The 18,789-nt window shown below is 42.6% G+C and overlaps 1 protein-coding gene across 1 annotated transcript in view; it reads left to right on the top strand.

The window, feature by feature from the left end:
* WLS (Wnt ligand secretion mediator) overlaps positions 1–12,896 on the top strand; it is a 159,651-nt gene extending 146,755 nt beyond the window's left edge. Inside the window, exons 11-12 of the mRNA XM_007959377.2 lie at positions 1,640–1,793; positions 12,787–12,896. Of these exons, the coding sequence (XP_007957568.1) occupies positions 1,640–1,793; positions 12,787–12,896 (264 nt within the window). The remainder of the gene's footprint in view (positions 1–1,639; positions 1,794–12,786) is intronic.
* Positions 12,897–18,789: the final 5,893 nt, after the last annotated feature.

The following is an 18,789-nucleotide window of genomic DNA, read 5'->3' as shown; positions in this document are numbered from 1 at the left end:
CACAGCCTGTGTTGAAATTCCTAATTCAAGGGAATGGAAGGTTGAAGCAGGCATGTATATACTGAGAAAACACTCAGAGATTCTGATACCACCCAGTCTCTTCAGAGTTACTAAAACAAGACATCCAAAAGGGAAGAATGTCTATACTTCAATGTAGAATTCAAAACAATGTTTCTCAAATTCTTTTTCTCTAAGGAATGTATAACCTTAGTTTTGCAAGTTCATGCCAGCACATGCATTGAGATCAATCACCAGGTATTTAACGAGCACCTACTTTCCGCTTCTTCGGTGGTTAACAGAAAGGTCAAAGTTCAAGTCAACCCAGAGATACCTCAGAAGAAAGCCCTGGTGATCTACTTCCAGAACATCACTTGTTGAAAATGTTACAGAGCATAGTTCTGTTCTCACACATGTAGAATTGCTATGAGTCAGAATCAACTCAGTGGCAACTGCTTTTACTCTTTGCTCAGAATTGGACCAGCCATTGTCTACTGCATGCTTCCCACGCTATAGGAACCCATGTCTTGTGGAGAAGGCATTTTTTTTCCACATGTGACATTTTGTGAATTACTCATGATAGTAAACCGAAAACCAAACCCACTGCCATTGCATTGGTTTTGACTCATAGCAATCTCCACTGGATTTCTGAGGTGGTAAATCTTTATGGAAGTAGATTGCCCCATATTCCTTCTGTGGAGTGGCTGGTGGGTTCGAACTGCCATCCTTCTGGTTAGCAGTCAAATGCCTTAGGCACTGTACCACCAGAGCTCCCTACTGAAGATAGTAGAACTGAAAAATAATCTGTAATGTAGACTAAATGTATAAGACTTGAGAGGTGGCAAGCTCAGCATGGCTCTAGATATTAGGCATTTGTGCAAGAGTTTTGGTAGCATTTGAATAGGGGAGTAGTTTGATAAAGGTGCTTCTGGTGGGATCAAGTATGAACAGAGACCTACAAGAGGGAGGGAATAGGATGTACTGGCACTGAGATAGAAACCTACTGTAATAGCTAATAATCATAGCTACTTCAGCTTGGTGGATAAATGAATTAATGTATATAAAGCCGTTAGTACAGTGGTTTCCACCTGGATGCACAATGAAGTTAATGAGGAAGCTTTAAAAATATTTTAAAGCCACAAGTCTCTGATTTGATAAATCTGGGATATGGACTGAGCATCTGGGTATTTGAAATCTCCCCAGGTCATTCAAATGTGCAGCCAAGGTGAGAACCATTGAATTTGTGCCTGACACATAGAACCCAAAATCAAACCCACTGTTTTTGAGTCAATTCCGACTCCTAGAAATTCTGTAGAACACAACAGAACTACCCCATAGGGTTTCCAAGGCTGCAAGTCTTTATGGAAGCATATGGCCACATCTTTCTCCCACAGAACAGCTAGTGGGTTAGTTAAAACCACTAGCCTTCTGGTTAGCAGCCAAGTGCTTTAACTACTGTACTAGGGCTGTTGACACATAGAAAGCCCTCATACTGGTATGATTCATGTTAAAAGATGGGAATCTTACATACCCTATCATGTTTCCCTTACAGAAAAGACCTAGTATTTGCATTGGTTGGGTCCTGTGTTGGTATTGTGTTTATTCTCTGATCTAAATAAATGACACTGTCCTTTTTCCATAGGTGACTGAAGGCCATTGGAAGTGGGGTGGTGTCACAGTCCAAGTGAACAGTGCCTTTTTCACAGGCATCTATGGGATGTGGAACTTGTACGTCTTTGCTTTGATGTTCTTGTATGCACCATCCCACAAGAACTATGGGGAAGATCAGTCCAATGGTGAGTTCCATTCTCTTTAGCATAGCATAATTCAGGACAGATAGGGTTTTCCCCCTTATAAGATTCAAATAGCTAAGGTTCTGGGCTTCCCCATCAAGCTTTCTCCCTGAGAATACTTCTAATACAGGGTCCAATGAATAAACACTTCCGGTAACTCTGTAGCCATAATCCAAAAGCCCATGCAAGCCAAGAGTTCTTTAAGTCTTCATTTTTCATTTTTAAAATACATTGGAATGATTGCATTCTAGTCTAAAGTACGTCACAGTTTTAGTGCAAAATTTAGAATTGCTTTCCTCAGTTTTTGAGTAAAATGAGAAAATATGCCATGTTTATTCTTTGAGTTTAAGAAGCATGATAATAAGATAACAATCAGGTGGAGGGAGACTGGGTCCTCTGAGTTGGAGGTAGAACAGGCTTCCTGTTAATCCCGCTCTTTTTTCCTGCTGGTGTGCTGGTTGACATTCCTCCAAACTAACAGCTGTTCTGTCTTCACGGTCTTCCTGTCCTTTAGTGCTGGTATGTGCTGTCATTTTCTGTCTCAAAGCCACAGAACACCAAGGCTTTGGTGTTGCAAAGGACCTTAGAGAACTTTCATCTTGTAGATGAGGAAACTGATGCTGGTGGAAGGGAAGGTCTTGTCTAAGGTTTCTTCACTAAGCCAAGCAGAGGGAAATGAGTAACCACTGGGTAAACAACTCATCTGAGAGTGCCTTTATCTTTGAATACTTATCTTTAGCACTACAATATTTGGCTCCAACCTTGTTGCTCTTCTCTTCTTCATACCTATTTTATCATAGCCCCAGGTACTTAACCATTCCCAAAACACAAACTGTACTTTCTCAAATCAGTGCTCTTGCCTCAGGCCAAAGACCAGGGCTTTAAGATCTGTCTGTTTCCCATGTCATCATGAGTCACCCTTGTCTACTATAAGTCCTATTTGAATGCATGAATTGTGTGTCCTGCCCCCACCTGGGCCTTTTGAAACCCTACTCATCTTTTGATCTCAGATGAAATGCTGCCTCCTCCTGGAAACCTATCCCAGATCACCCTAATTAGAATCTAGTAAATGTTGCTCAATGGACTGTTGCCTCCATAGGATCTTGCTAGGTCTCAGTGGTCAAATAAGTTTGAGGAACACTGGGTTAATCAGCATTAGTGAAGTTTTTACTACAAGATATCTTAGTGCCTTTAGTACATTAATTTGTACTGTGAGTCTTAAAAGGCTGGTAACAACATTTCCTGAAATTATTAAATTATTTGGTCTCAGAACCCTTTTTTTTCCAACAGTATTTCTTTTGGGACTGGTGTTTTGAGGAACAGGCATAAGACAACATAATTACACTTTTCATGTAACGTTCACTGTTGTAAAGCCCCCTGTAGTAGATAAATGTGCCTAAATCTTCTCTCTCCTGATGGAACATTTGCTTCTTACTGGCAAAGACAGGTTCTTAAGGGTGCTTTAAAAATGTTGAGTGAATGAATGCTTTAGAAATCAAAGTTCTGAGTTAGCCTTCATATTTCACAGATGGGTCAGTGATGTGGAGAAAAGGCAAAAATGGAGAGGATGAAGACTTAAGAGATGGAGACAGAGAAGCAAGGAGAGGATAGTATCTGTGCTGAAGGTCAGGGGTCTCAACTACCATCTGCCTCTAGTACTATCCTTGCCACTTCTATGAGAGAGCATCCCAGAGATCAGGCCTCTCTTCCCTCCTAATCCTTGACCTCTTTGGGGTAAAGACCTCTTATCGTGCTCAGTTTCAGGCCCACCTCTGGCCAGAATAAAGACATTTGGCTCCTCTACCCCCATTCCCAACTTTGATTTCACTGACTGCCTTTCTAGAATGCTTATAAGCCAGGCAACTGTGTTTTTTTACTCCCAAGGACTTCAATTTGCTTTCCACTATCAGTTTTTACTCTGTTCATAGACTTGGAGCATGTAGCCTTATAGTGGTCCTCCAGGATTCCAGCAGGAAGGAATTCTTGGTTTGTGAATAAGAATCTTTATTTCATTTCATGATCCTTGTTGGGCTTTGGAGCTCTGGTGGTTAAAGGATTCGGCTGCTCACCAAAAGTTTGACAGTTCAAGTTCAAAGGGCCAGGCTCTAGGGGCTGGGTGAAAGCCCCTCAACCTTGGGGTCCAGCTCTGCCTTCTGTTCCCGGCTCACTGGAGCTAGAGGCATTTCTTCACTCAGACGGCTGCTGGTTGCTGAGGCTGACAAACCCATGGTTGACAAGTAAAAAGGCACAGTCCTGATGTTACCAAACCACATGGCAGGCCATTAATTCAAGTCCATTGAAAGTCCCATGGTTGGCAGAGCATGGCAGGCTGCTGAACAATGACACAGCTACACGCAGGGCCCAAGCATGCCATAAGCTAGAGAGCATTCCCAAAGCTGCTGCTTATAAATGGGAAGCAGACCACATACCCAAAGGCAGGTACTCAGCTGCTCACAGTAGATTCCACCATGGAGTTGATTACCAATCTCGTCACGGAGAATACTACACCCAGCTGGCTAGTCACTCAACCAGGCCCAGCCAAGCTGACACAAAAACATAACCACCATAGTAGGGATCAACTCAGTAGCAGTGAGTTTGGTTTTGGGTTTGTATTGGACTTTGGCAAAAACCACATGACCTTGTCATTACTTGAGGTAGAACCCAAGTAGATGGGGTTTCTGATTTTTAGGGAGATAACCACATAAAGCTATCAGCAGACTTCCCGGGATATAGGAATGATAATACTAATGGGTAATAGTGGAGTACCGACTCTGTGCTGCTGCTGTTATTGCCATCAATTCGATTCTGACTCATGGTGACCCCATGTGTGCAGAATAGAATTGGTCCATAGAATTTTCAAGACCTTTCAGAAGCAGATCTCCAGGACTGTCTTCTGATGCACCTCTGGATGGATTCGAACTTCAACCTTTCAGCTAGTAGTCAAGTGCTTAATATACATAAACTCTTCTGGTTGTATTTACTCTGTAACTGTTGGCAAACCACTTAACCCTTCTGCATGGCACTTCTCCCAACTGTAAGTGGTCTCTCAAAATCCCTTTGATCCATGAAATTCATAGATTTTCTTTCTTTTTGCTAGCATGGAAGGGGCAGAAGAGCACCTCCTGTCTTTGAGGGGCAGCCCAGGGGTTGATATCTCTCACAGATGAACAGTTTTCAAATGCAAATGAAAGTTTTCCAAACTCTAGCATTGCTGGGCAAGGGGGAGGCTCTGGCCAACCCTACAAGATAGAATGACTACATACATGACTACATGCATGGTTAAATTCTTGAATTGGGAGCTGAGTGGTAGGAGCTGCCATCGGGACCTCTCACATTCCATAACAGCCACCCTCCTGGACTTGAAACCTTGCAATTGACAGTATCATTTGATCACTTTCTCATCAGGTTTTTTTTTTTTTTTTTGGTTGTTGTTGTTGAAGACAGCTTGGTCTGGAATTTCACAGAAAGCTCAAAAATTTGTTCTCAACCAGAGTTCACACTTGACAAGCTCTCAGTCAACAGGTATTTGTAAATCATTGTGGTTATTTGGATTGTCACTGTGACAGGGACATGACACTGGCCTTTAGGGTCCAGATTCTAAGGATGCTAAATCTCTTTCAATGAGCAACAACAGTTCTTTGCTTTGTAAAAAATAAAAAAAGAATTGTCCTATCCAAAATGCCAGTAGGGCCCTCATTGAAAAGCATTCTTCTAGCAACTTCTTATGTAGAATTGTTGGGACCTTAGGTTGATCACAAACTCAGAAGTCCTGTGATTGAGCAGTTGCACAATGATGACATGATCAGCTGACTTCACACAGCCCCATGGGCTCCTGGCAGCTTTTGTGCCCTTCACTTTCCTATATGGTGTCCTGACCTTGTACATTTGGAAGGTGTCTTTTCCATGTTGGGCTCCCTGATCATTTTCCTTCTCTTCTCTATTTCACTTTTCATCTCTCCATCTGCCACCAGACCATGCATTGTATCCTATGACATATGGAGTATTTATGAAGACTTTGGAACTCCTTGGAAGAAGCTAATTTGAAGAAACCTAAAAAATGTACTGACAGGGGGATACACTGTATTTTTAAATTCTCTGGGTCTCTGGATGGCATTCCTTTCCCTCCTTCAACCTCCTCCTGCTCTTTTTCTTTTCTCATGGAAAGTTTTTATTTTTAAGTTGGCTTGAGCCTCTGCTCCCCACCCCCCCCCCCCCCCCCCCCCCCTCCTTGTTTTAAGGTCCAGAGCCAAGAATTCAGATCTCTTGCTATGGAGAATGAATCCCAGGTGTGTGGGGCTTCTTGCCTTCATGAGATGGATACTGGAGACACTGCCCATTTCCATGAACTTAGAGGGGGAAAAGAAAGTGTGGAGAGGGTTGTTTTGTTTGAGTGGTAGAAGGAGAAGCCAGGGGCACAAGTTTCAGGAGGGAATAGGTAGGAAGGAAATAGAAGCAGAGAGCGTGGGCTGCTGCTTCTCCCTGTTAGTCAAGGAATGGAGGAGAGGAACAAAGCAGGCAGCAGGCTCAAGAGGGGGGTGTTTTTAAAAGAGCATTTTCTCAAATGTATTTGTCTTTTATCCTATGGATGGAATAGGACGTGTCATTCTTACAAAGGAACTGCTCAGTATTTAGCACTGTGCTCAGTCTGATAATATAGAATAATAACTCCAAGGAGTTAAAAGAGACACGGTCCTTGCTCTTAGGAGCTATTGGTCTGCTCTGGAGACAAGATTTCCTCATCTGCTGCCTGGAACACAGGATGTGGAGAGAGAGCTCTGTGCAGGCGGCTTTCGTCAGCTTGTTGAGTGCTGCAGGAGTGTGCAGCTCTGTGTTCCGCCTTGGTTGATTCACCACAGCTAGAATTGTGGTGCGCATATGTTCACCTGAACCGTTTCCAGTGTGTACACATACACATTCCCATTTCCCATATCTGGGAGCTCCGGTAGCATAGTGGCTAAAGCACTTGACTGCTAACCAGAAGGCTGGCAGTTCAAACCCACCAGCCACTCCTCGGAAGGAAGGTTGGGCAATCCTACTTCCGTAGTGATACTGCCTCGGAAACCCAAGGAGGGGTCGCTATGAGTCGGGGTCAACTCGACGGCACATAACAACAACAACAACAAATACACACACACACACACACACACATATATATTTTTAATATAGCAAAGATATTTTAGTCATTTTTCCTTCAAGGGGCATTCACATTTTCAACCTTGCTGCTGTCTTTTCATTGAAGTTTTTCTTTTTACCTGTTCCTATAACCAATTTGTAAATAATTTTGGGTATCTTCCCAGGGAGAGATAAATTGCAGATGGACTGACTGATGTTAATCTTGAGCTCAGAGTGAAAGTATCACCTTGTAGGCATACAGCAGTGATCCCTACCCCCTCCACTCACCCACCCCCCTCTAAAAACTCACTGCCATTGAGTTGAGTCTGACTAACAGTGACCCCCATGGGGTTTCTAAGGCTGTAAATCTTTATGGAAGTAGATTGCCTCATCTTCCTCCCATGTAGCAAATGATGGGTTTGAACTGCCTACCTTCTGGTTGGCAGTCAGGTGCCTTAGCCACTGCACCACTGGAACTCTTCCACCACCATCACCCTCAAAAAGGAAAAAACTGTCCAAACCTACTCACTCACCAATTTGTGGGGTTTTTTTTTTTTTTTTTTTTTTAAGTTGGAGCTGCTTATGAAGTCAGAGAATTCTTGATGCAGTGTAGTGAGTTGCATGGTATGGCTTTTCTAGCCATAGTCTTTATAACTCCCACCAGATTACTTGGTGGGACCATGCTAGTATGTGTCAGCTTGGCTGGACAGCTGGTAGTAGTTATTCCCTATAATGAGACTGGCAGATAATTCCGTGGTGGAATCTTCCATGAGCAACTGAGTAGCTGTTTTTAAACTCCTGATTGTTAAAGTCATCTATCTGGGGTATTGGAGCACAGGAAGTAATCTTCTGGGAGAGTTCTCTGTCTCTCAAATGTATAGAACTCTGATGTTGGGATTGGTTAGTTTTACCACTCTGCCAGGCTTAAAATGAGCTCTCCTAGAGGCAGAAGGAGACTCCACTGGTGGCTGAGAGAAATGCCCAGCTGAGAGACAGCAGCAGTGGAACCATGAGGCACAGGACAGAGTGGCAGTCTTACCTGGACCACAGAGGCAGAGGCGAGGCTGAGAGGCCAAGGGCCTGAGAGGCATGCCTAAGGACACAGCAGACAGGAGACTGTCCTGATCTAAGAACTGTATACTGAGCATGTTCCTGAACTTGAATTATAGCTTGTTGCTTCCCTAATAAACCCCATAATCTATGAGTTCTGTGTGGCCACTGCAGTGAGTTAATGAACCCAGCAAAGAGGTGGTGGGTGTCACGGGAGGGATGGTGGTGTCAAGTTTGGTAAGAGGTCTGGGAGGTTGGTGGCATGTCTGACCTCATAGGAACAGATCTTGGGCTGATAGTAAGAGGAGGTCAGAAGATGCCGCCTCCTTGCCCCTGTAGCACTTGATAATAGCTTATGTATGTGGTTTTTGTCTATAAAATTCTTATCAGAAGACTGTTGGAAAAAAGTAGGAAAGGGAATCCCTGACTGGATGACTATGGTGAAGGCAACAAGAGACACCCTAATTGCCAGTCAGTTCTGTCTATTTGCACTGAATGCCTTCTGTCTAGCCGCTCAGTTTGCAAGAATCAATAGCAGCAACTTTGGCCTTTCACCTCTTGGAAGTTAGCTGCCACATGATGTCAGTTTTACTTATAAAGGCTTCTGAGGTCTCCTGTCACGTGAAATGTGGCTTTGACTTATGTTGCCTCGATAAATGTTTGACTTGAATCATGAGGATTTGGCAGTGACTGGCTTTTGTTGAGGTCATTTCCCTGGTTGAATGATCAGCTGCATTCTCCTTGATGTCTTAAGCAGTGTGATGGAATTTGTCTTATCACCAGGGCTGGACCCAGGTTATAAAATGGGTCAGTAATTGCCTCATCGCATTCCCCAGTAAAGATGAGAGCTGGTACCTTCTGCTGTGCTGTTTGTATTGTCCTAGTACCTTTCCTTGATTAGTCCATTAAGATCATTTTTCTGATTCTTAGAATTACTGTCAACCCACCAATATAAGGGGTACCTTAGTCACCTTCTTAGAAGGACTTTTCACTCAAAACCTCCATATTTTAATGTGGCCCCTACCTTCCTCTTGGAGATGCCTGGCATTGACTGCCTGGCCTCACCTCCGATAACTGCTTTGGAAGTAGAAGGATATGGTACTCCCCAAGCCAGGTATAACCACCATCCAGTTGAAAGAGATGGCTGAACCCAGGATTCCTGAGTTCTGTCCTACCAAGGCTTCTCTGTCCTAACCCCAAAAGAGATCATCATAATTGAGTTGTCTCAAGGCACAATAACATGGATAACAGCTGTGTAATGGTAATGTATAACTTGCCTTGGTGATTGTGAGAATGGCATTAGTTAGGCCTTATTGATATTGGAAGATTCTTATCTGTCCCAAGATTCTTTGAAACGAATTTGGGATTAGCATAGCAAGTTTTCTTTTTATTACTAAAGTAGCCACAGACACACAGATGATTATCATGAAAATGCTGTCAGCCAAGGAGGTTGTACCCACTTTATGTAGCTTCCTTGGTCCTACAGTTGCCTTTTGTTGTTGTTGTTGTTATGTGCTGTCGAGTCGGCCCCGACTCATAGCGACCCCTCCTTGGGTTTCCGAGGCAGTATCACTACGGAAGTAGGATTGCCCAACCTTCCTTCCGAGGAGTAGCTGGTGGGTTTGAACCGCCAGCCGTCTGGTTAGCGGGCAAGTGTCTTAGCCACTATGCTACCAGAGCTCCCTAGAATCAGGCAGCAGGTGCATAAATGTGAGTTTAACATCATGGATACAGATCTATTGCCCTTATTAACTGAGATTAAATAGGTGCCAGAGGGAACAAACTAGTTGGCCATTGAATCTCTGTCAACATGGTGACCCCCAGGTATGTCAGACTAGAACTGTGCTCCACAGGATTTTCAGTCAATCATTTTTCAAAAGTAGATCACCAGGCCTTTCCTCTGAGTTGCCACTGGTAAAACACAAACCTTCAGCCTTTCAATTAGCAGCCAAGACTCAACCATTTGTACTCCCAGGGATTCCTGGAGGAAACAAGCCCTCATCTTCTTATTAATTAGCTGAGATGAATTGACATCATAACTAGGGAGAGAGACCTACTGAAAACTGAGGCTGATTTTTTCTTAACTTTTTTCTTCCCTTTATCAATAAGTAACATATCACATGTTTGGAAGGAGCTTTTGTATGTCTTAGATGGGAAAAGACTTTGAGCATGCTTGTGTGCTGAGGAGCAAGAGCCAACAAGATAGAGGGAGAATAAGAGATGGAGCAAGACCTTGGCAGAAGTTAAAATCAATGGAATTTGGAGACAAAAGGAGGGATCCCTCCTCCTATTATGTTACTGCCATATTCTCACATCCATTCCCTAAGAGGAAATAGTTGGCCTTCAGAATGCAATAAAAGCACATGCAAACCCTAGATTGCAAGCAGAGTCCCATTGATCTAGGTCCTTATCTCAGCTCTGCCATGGCAAATAGAGAAATTAATTGCCTAGTTGAGCCTCAGTGTCTTCATCTGTGAAATAAGATTCCTGTCTTATAAAGAGAGATGGGGCAGTGAAGCCCCTAACAGTACACTGATAATGTGTGAGCTATAAATTCTTTTTCAGCAGCTATATAGCAAAGTTAATATACTAAACAATTTACTTGCATCATTGGATGTATATAGCAACATGTTGTGTGGATTGGTAGTGCCATTGGCTGTTGGAAACTTCAGTGTTTAAGAAGGAGCAGCATAGTTTAAATGTTCAGAGCCTGGATTGTGGCGCCTCATTGCTTGATTTTGAGTCCTTTAGTCACTGTTGGCCAGCTTCACTGTTGGGCAAGTTATTTAGGCTCTGGGTGCCTCAGTTACTTCATCAACAGACTGGGAATGACAATAGTAGTATCTCTGTCAGGGGACTGGTATGAAGATTACAAATGTGTGTACTATTTAGAACCTTATGAGGCACCTAGTAAGCACGTTTAAATAAGGAAGCCACAGAAGTTTATTCTGTCTCTTCAAGTGATCTTCAGGCTCACACATATTTTCTAGGACCTGCTAACTGGAAACAGGAATTCCATTTCACGGCTAAAGAAGGAATGACTTCGATTCCAAACCTCAGTGGAATTACATTCTAGTGTTTGTTTCTAAGAAGTCTCGAGTGAAAGGGATTCCTAAGGTAAACACTTGGAGGTGCTAATGAATCTGCTGGAGTGGCCAAGATTCTCTTTGAAATGTTGATAGATCTCACATACATTAGATCAGGAAACTGGCTTTGAAATTCTGACCACTACCACAGATATGCAAATGCAGAACAAGCTTTGACAAAGAAACGTGAGGTTTACTACAGCAGTTTTAACTGAGGAGTGCCCTGGCCCAAGGATGGATGAAGCTGGACGAGCTTAAGGCTGGGATCCTGATGCCCATTGGTGTCTTCTCTGCCCTCAATCCTATGGTCTAAACTTTTACCCAGATGGGCCCCAATGCCACTAACAGTCCTCCACAACAGCTTGTGACCGTGCTGCTGAGTCTAGGGGATCTCTTGGGTAGAGAGTGGTAGGCCAACATTTAGTAATAGGATTCTATTGTGCAGCCACTGAGAAAAGGTTTCCAGTGACACACTGTACACGTGATACATGTGGGACACTGGTCAGTCAGCCTGTAGGGCCAGTGTGAGTGGTGGCCTCTGGAGTTCTAAGCCCATCATGTTCATAGATACCCTGACTTTAGCTTCTTAAAATTAATGAGAGTATATTAGACCTGAGGGTAAGGACTTTCTTCTTAGACATGGTTTAGCATCCCAGTTGAAAATAGTGTTTATTTATTTAGCCCTATGCTTGAATTAGGAACAATTTCAGTCCCAGAAAATATGAGATCCAGATCAAAGGTGACCAACATCCTAATCACAGATATCAACTTTTTATTCCCTAGCACCCCACCACCACAAATTTGCAGGTACAATGTGCACCCCATATGATCAGTCTGAGTGCGATCAGTTCTTGACTTTTTCATTTTTCTTTTCCTAGGTCTACATTCACTTAATTGTTCTATGGCAGGTAGTCAACTTTAAGGGTTTAGCTTTCAGAAACTAATGTTTTTTCTGCTAATTGAGAAGAGGTACATTACTCAATTTTAACAGAAGGAACACCTCTGTCCACTGATGAGAAGTTTAACGTAGCATCCTGAAGGGCAGAAGAAAATTTAGAGCACATTTCTGATATTTCTTTCCTCAAGAAGAAAATCCCTAATTGTTCCTAAATACATTGCATATATTACTTTGCCAAATCTGCTGGTAACGGTGCAGGATGTAGCCACTTTGTCAATTGTTCAAACTTGCCTGCCCTTTTCATCAACCTGGAGGCATGTTGTACTAGCCTAGCCCACAGCATGGACCTTTGAGTCAGATGCTTCTCCAGCTCTTTCCCAGCTCCACCGTGTGTCTGCTGCGCCACCTTGAGACATTACTTCCCAGTTCCCTCATCTGTAAATTTCATATGATTGTAGTGCCTGCCTCAGAGGGCTCTGGCAAGAATTAAATAAGATCTTATTTAAATAAGAGATTAAATAAGAACTGAATAGCTACATCAAGCATTTAGAGTAGCATCAGGCACAAAGTAAAGCTTTCATTAAATGTTAATAATCACTACGAATATCATCAGTGAGCAAACTTGTATATCTCTAGTGGCTGTTCTCTGGGAGACACAATGATATAAAAAATACTGCAAAGGCCAAGTGCAAAGATTGGGTGTTAACCCTTGTTCTGCGTTTTGTGAGCCCGGGTTTTCTCTTCGGCCTCAGAATGGGCTGACCGTGGTGGGGCCATTGTTACTGAGATGAATCCCAGCCTTTTTCTTTTTCCCACTTTGAACATATCTAACACCAAAAACCTGTTTCAGGTGATCTGGGTGTGCACAGTGGGGAAGAGCTCCAGCTCACCACCACCATCACCCACGTGGATGGACCCACCGAGATCTACAAGTTGACCCGCAAGGAGGCCCAGGAGTAGGAGAAGGCTGCAGCACCTGGCTGGGACTGTCTCCCCACCCCTCAGCCACTCTAACCAGAGTGGGGAGTGTGCCCAAGAGAACCCAGTGCACAACAGAATGCCTTGTTCCTTTTAGCTGTGGTTTCTCGGACCAGCGGCATGAACGTTTGTCAGTTTGCCTTCTGACGGTTGCTTTCTGAGGAAGATTCCTGCAGCCACTAGTGCATTGTGTGTGATAACAAAACCTCTGGTATGACACATTTTCTGTGATCATTGTTTATTAGTGACATAGTAACATCTGTAGCCAGTGGTTAGTCAACCTCATGTGTTGGGGGTGTACTCCTTGGGGGATGGTTTGGGCCAGCTGGGGTCTGTGTCAAGTGGAATATTTGACTCTTTTTCCTATTTTAGATTCTAGGATAGATGTGAGCATCCTTTGCAGTCCAAGATAGACTGAGCTCATAGTCTTCTCACTCCTAGTCCATGACCACTTTTTTTTTTCCTATTTATATCACCAAGTAGCCTATTGAGTGAATATTTAAGTTGTCAATAGAGATGCATCCCTGTTTTTTTATGGCATAATATGAAATATCTGAATTTCATCAGAAAGTCCATTACACCAGGGACATTTCAGCTTTGAAACCAAATCTTGTGTATCTAATGCTAACCAATCTGTTGGATGTAGGTTTAAAAAAAAAAAAAATGTTTGCTAAACTGCCCACGTAGGATTTATTGTATTAAATGGCCTTTGGGTCTGAAATGCTTTTCTTAATCTCTTCTTAAAATGTGTTTTCTTTTGATAAGATGCTACAAACAGCCTCCCAAACTGTAGATGTGATCATTTAAATAAATCTGTATGTAAATGCATAAATGTATATCCAAACATCTTCCCGCTCAAACCAGTATCCATGCATGCAGATTCTTGTTCCTGTTGAGTCTATGGGATTGCAGGCGGGGATGGGAAAGAGCTTTATAAAAAAAAATTAAAATATTTTGCCATCAAATCAAAATGTTTGGGGATAGTATCTATTTTGGGAAACAGGGTAAATTTCTTTTTTACTGGATGGTTAACATCCTAGGCTGGTAATAAATGCTCAAAGATGTAGCAACACGAATGGGAAACAAAAGTTATGGGGTTCAGGAACGGATTCCACCTACCTTACGCTGTTGTTGTTGTGTTGTTATGTACCTTCGAGTCACACCTGACTCATAGTGACCCCTCCTTGGGTTTCCGAGGCAGTATCACTACAGAAGTAGTGAAAAGTAAATCAGTTAATGTATATGGACTCTGGTAGCGTAGTGCCTAAGGCATTTGACTGCTAACCAGAAGGCTGGCGGTGCAAACCCATCAGCCACTCCTCGGAAGGAAGATTGGCCGACCGACTTCCATAGTGATATTGCCTTGGAAACCCAAAGAGGAGTTGCTAAGAATTGAATCCAACTCAGTGGCAGTGAGAGTTTAATGGATATGGAAATTCTTTATTAACTATTAAACAAACAAAAAAAAAAACCCTCAAAAAACTAACCCTGTTGCCATCCAATCAATCCCACTTAATAGCGACCCTTTAGGACAGAGTAGGACTTCCCCGTAGGGTTTCCAAGGCTGTAATCTTTATAGCAGCAGGCTGTCACATCTTTTTCCCATGGAGTGGCTGGTGGGTTTGAACCACCGACCTTGTACTTAACTAAACACTTAATCCCTATGTCACCAGGTTTCCTTTATAAACTATGAAGCCATAGAAATATCTTCTTGGAGTCTAAAAACACAATTTTATGAATGTGCTGTTTTTCAAATACTGATGCTTAGTGTTCTGTAATATAGCCCATTAAATCACACACTTAGAGCTCTCCATCTTTTCTTTTCCATGATTTTGGCAGTAACCATAGGATGTGGTAAGGTAAGGTATGATCATGATACCTATCATTGGTACCTTAAAGTAAAGAAGGAGTGGTAAGCAGTGACAGTAAGAAATAATTTGGTTCTGGCTATGCTCTCTAGCCCTTTTCCTATCCTGGTAAATATTTGATGGCATATGATCCAATACACTCAACATCCACTTCCTGATCAGCTACTATGATCAATCAAATGCAGCCACACGCCTTACAGTCTAACAGGGAAGATGAACTTAAAACATGGCAAATATGCCCTTTCCCAGGGAATGGGAGGGAAACTTTCTCCTAATGGTATGGGGAAGGGATCTGAGATGTGCCTTAAAGAAGTAAGATCTTTCAAAGGGCAAAAGGAACAGCAGTGAACATATCATAGAGGAAGATGAAGCACAGAGAATATTTGAAAATGGTTATGCATGGTTGGGGCTTAAAAGGAGTGGGAATAGCAGAAGATGAGCCCTCGTGTACCTGTGGGCCAGAATGAGGCAGATCTCTAATGCCGTGATAAGACTTAGCCTCTGGGTTTTAGGCAGAGACGTGATATGATCAGAATTGAAACTGGAGCACTGGACAAGCCCAGAAAAGAGAGCTCAAGGGCTGGTATCAGGACAATAGCAGAGAACTTGGAGAGGATGGGGATTATCTTGGAAGTCAAGCTGACAAACTTCGAGTGCTCTGAATGTTGGCTTATTGGAAAGCAAGGGCAGAGTCAAATTTCAAGGCTTTTTTGGGTGAATTTGTAAGGCCCTTAACAGAACTAGAGATTGCTAAAGGAGTATTGGTGGGCCTGTTATTTAAAGTTCTATAAGTAGTAGAAACCAACCCTAGCAAGCCTAACCGCAAGAAAATGGGGCTGGACTAGAATGTTACTAGAGTGTGGATCCATGGACGAGTTGAATTAACAAGAAAGAGTGGAAATTAGGCCAGCTCTAAGAGACCTCAGCACCAAAAATTCATAGACCTTTCCCCTCAAGCAGTACTGTTTACTTGTTTAAGTCTTTGTCTCTCTCATTTCCAAATGAAGAGAGAATACTGAGTGGCTCAGCCTCCAGCAGGTGCCCACCACTGTGCCAATCAACCATGACTAGGTCATACGGCTTCTAAGGGCTCATCCTGTGGCTTGGAGTGCATTTCCAAAGAATGGAGACTCCATTTTGAGCTGGGTTAACAACCAGAAGAGACCCACTTCAAGATGGGCAAGATGATGGGTTTGGATTTGCCTAGGCTGGTTTTAAAAGCCATCTCCTGGAGGAAATGCCAAGCTACAATTAGAAATGAGAGGGTGATCAGGAAGATTTGCAAGACACTGGCACTGCCAACAAGAGATACAAACATCAAAGCATCAAGGAAGATAATCAGGAAGAATAAAGAGTCAGGGACTGCTGCATTTAAGAGATGCAAGGAAGAAAACAAGGGAGGGTAATCATTACCCATTGCCATTGAGTAGATTCTGACTCATGGTGATTGCCTTGTCTTCCTCCCATAGAGCAGCTGGTGGGTTTGAACCACTAACTTTCTGGTTAGCAGCCAAATGTCTCAGTCACTACGTCACCAGAGCGCCTTAGGTTAATCATAAAGATGTGGAATTTCAAAGGATCCAAAGAAAGAAGATTCATGGGAAGACAAACGAAAATGTTAGATAGCCTGAGAGGTTTGACAGTACTTAAGGATTGAGAAAATCCTATTGGATTTGGTGGTTTAGATGTGTATGACCTTCTCAAGTGACAAAGGCAGGGTAGACTTGGACAGAGAGAGAAGTGGAACAGTAGAGGCTGTGGAGTGATAGGAAGGAAAGATGTAGCCTGGTGGCTTCAAGAGGGACGGTTTGCATTTTTCAGTCTAGGTGAGAACTCCTGGATTGAGTTTGTAAGTCTGAGGGGTAAGAGCCAGTCAAGAAGGATGAGGAAGTAAAGGAAGCCTGAGGAAAGTTAGATTTGGGATCCAGAGCACAGGTTGCTGAGTTTAGCTCTGGAGAGGTGAAATGACACTTTCATCCTGACACAGGAGAGAAAGAACCCATGGAAAGTGGGGGAGAAGCTTGAGGTCAAAAAGAGAGAAGTTGCATTTTGTCCCCCAGAGTGTCCTGTCTTTTCCAAAAACATGAAATGAATGTTGGAGTTCTGCTGAAGAAGTCCTTGATTTCAACAATATATTTTGAACAAGACATTTTTAATTAGTGGAAATTTTGAGAAATTCTCCAGGAGGTGAGAAAATGGCTTTCTCCTTTAAGGACCGTCTACCTAGAGGGAACAACAACCTAGAGGGAACAACAAATTAATTGTTGGCCATGTGTATATCACTTTCAGAAATCATCATAAAAATATCTTCATGTAGCTTTGAAGAATATTATAGGAAGTAGACATTAGATGTTCCAATTATCCGTTTTTAAAAGTAAGAAAATTCACTAACAGATTCAACAAACAAAATATAATGGCAATTTCAAATAGAAAACAAAAATCAATTCTATGTTGTTTAACTCATCGAGTTTATTTCCCCAGGGAGAAGAAAATGTCCATAATTATGAAATCAGTGGTTCCAAGTGTGACTTCTTATTGTTACGTGCTATGGAGTCACCTCTGATTCAAAGTGACCCTGTGCATAGCAGAATGAAATATTACCCAGTCCTGCACCATCCTCACAATCCTTGCTATGTTTGAGCCCATCATTGCAGCCACTGTGTCAGTCCATCTCGTTGAGGGTCTTCCTCTTTTTTGCTGACCTTCTGCTTTGCCAAGCATGATATCCTTCTCCAGAGTATTATTTGTAGGTAGTTTTAATCATTTATCAAAACTGAGGTGAAGCATCTAACAATTCTTGAATGACAGGAAGTTAACGGATTCCTGAATCATTAAGCCCAAACTCTTAGAGCTGATGCAGCCCTTGCAAGTCACATCCCTGAAGCCCTGGCAGGTACTTCAGAAGAGTTAAAAAGAAAAACTTTAGATGGGAGATTGGAGAACTTCATTAGTGTTAGCAACTTGGTGGTCTGCTTCTTCACAGTCTTGGGCCTGATCTTCATCTTTTCAATTCTAGAATGCTATTTTATCAACTCTTCAAATTAGATCAGGCTCTCGGTGGCTAATAACACTGGAGAATCTCTATAAACTAGAATTCCCCTGGACTCATTGCTATCAGAAAATGAATGTATCTGTGGCTCCACAGACCTTCCTTTCCTCCTGTTGCCCGGTAGCATTGGAGGCTAAAAGGTTTTCTGGTAGATAAGAAATAAGTATAAAAGGGTAATGGGTGCCTTTGCAAGAGATTTCATCCCAGCCAAAGAATATGTATAACAAACCGAACCAAACCCACTATCAAGTCAATTCCAACTCACAGCGACTGTATAGGGCAGAGCAGAACGCCCTTGTAGGGTTTCCAAGGCTATAAATCTTTATGGAAGCAGACTGCCTCATCTCCTGCAGAGTGGCTGGTGGGTTCAAACCACTAAGCTTTGGTTAGCAGCCAAATGTCTTAACCACTAAGAATATATACACAGTTCCTTAAAAACATATACAGAGAGAAAAAGGGAGCTCTGATAGAGTAGTGCCTAAGGCATTTGACTGCTAGCTAGAAGGTTGGCAGTTCCAACTCACCAGCCACCCTGTGGAAGGAAGACTTGGCAATCTATTTCCGTAAAGATTTACCACCTTGGAAACCCAAAGGGGTTCACTATGAGTTGGAATCAACTTGATGGCAATGAGAGTGTTTTTTGGTATGTATCTATATCTGTATCTATCTATCTATCTATCTGTCTATCTATCTATCTATCTCTCTATATCTCTCTATTCTCTGTCTATATCTATCTCTCTGTCTCTCTGTCTATCTCTCTACCTATCTATCAACTCTGGTGGCGTAGAGCCTAAGGCATTTGACTGCTAACCAGAAAGCTGATAGTTCAAACCCACCAGCCACTCCTCAGAATAAAGATTGGGCAATCTACTTCCGTAGTGATACTGACTCGGAAATCCAAGAAGGGACCTCTATGAGTTGAACTGACTCAACGGCAGTGAGTTTTTATACACATACA

Source organism: Orycteropus afer, unplaced genomic scaffold, assembly GCF_000298275.1.
Source record: "Orycteropus afer afer isolate SDZICR_OR568_19922 unplaced genomic scaffold, OryAfe1.0 scaffold00016, whole genome shotgun sequence".
In the NCBI taxonomy this organism is placed as follows: domain Eukaryota; kingdom Metazoa; phylum Chordata; class Mammalia; order Tubulidentata; family Orycteropodidae; genus Orycteropus; species Orycteropus afer.
Note: the sequence above shows the minus strand (reverse complement) of the source record. Positions and strands in the feature narration are given on the sequence as shown.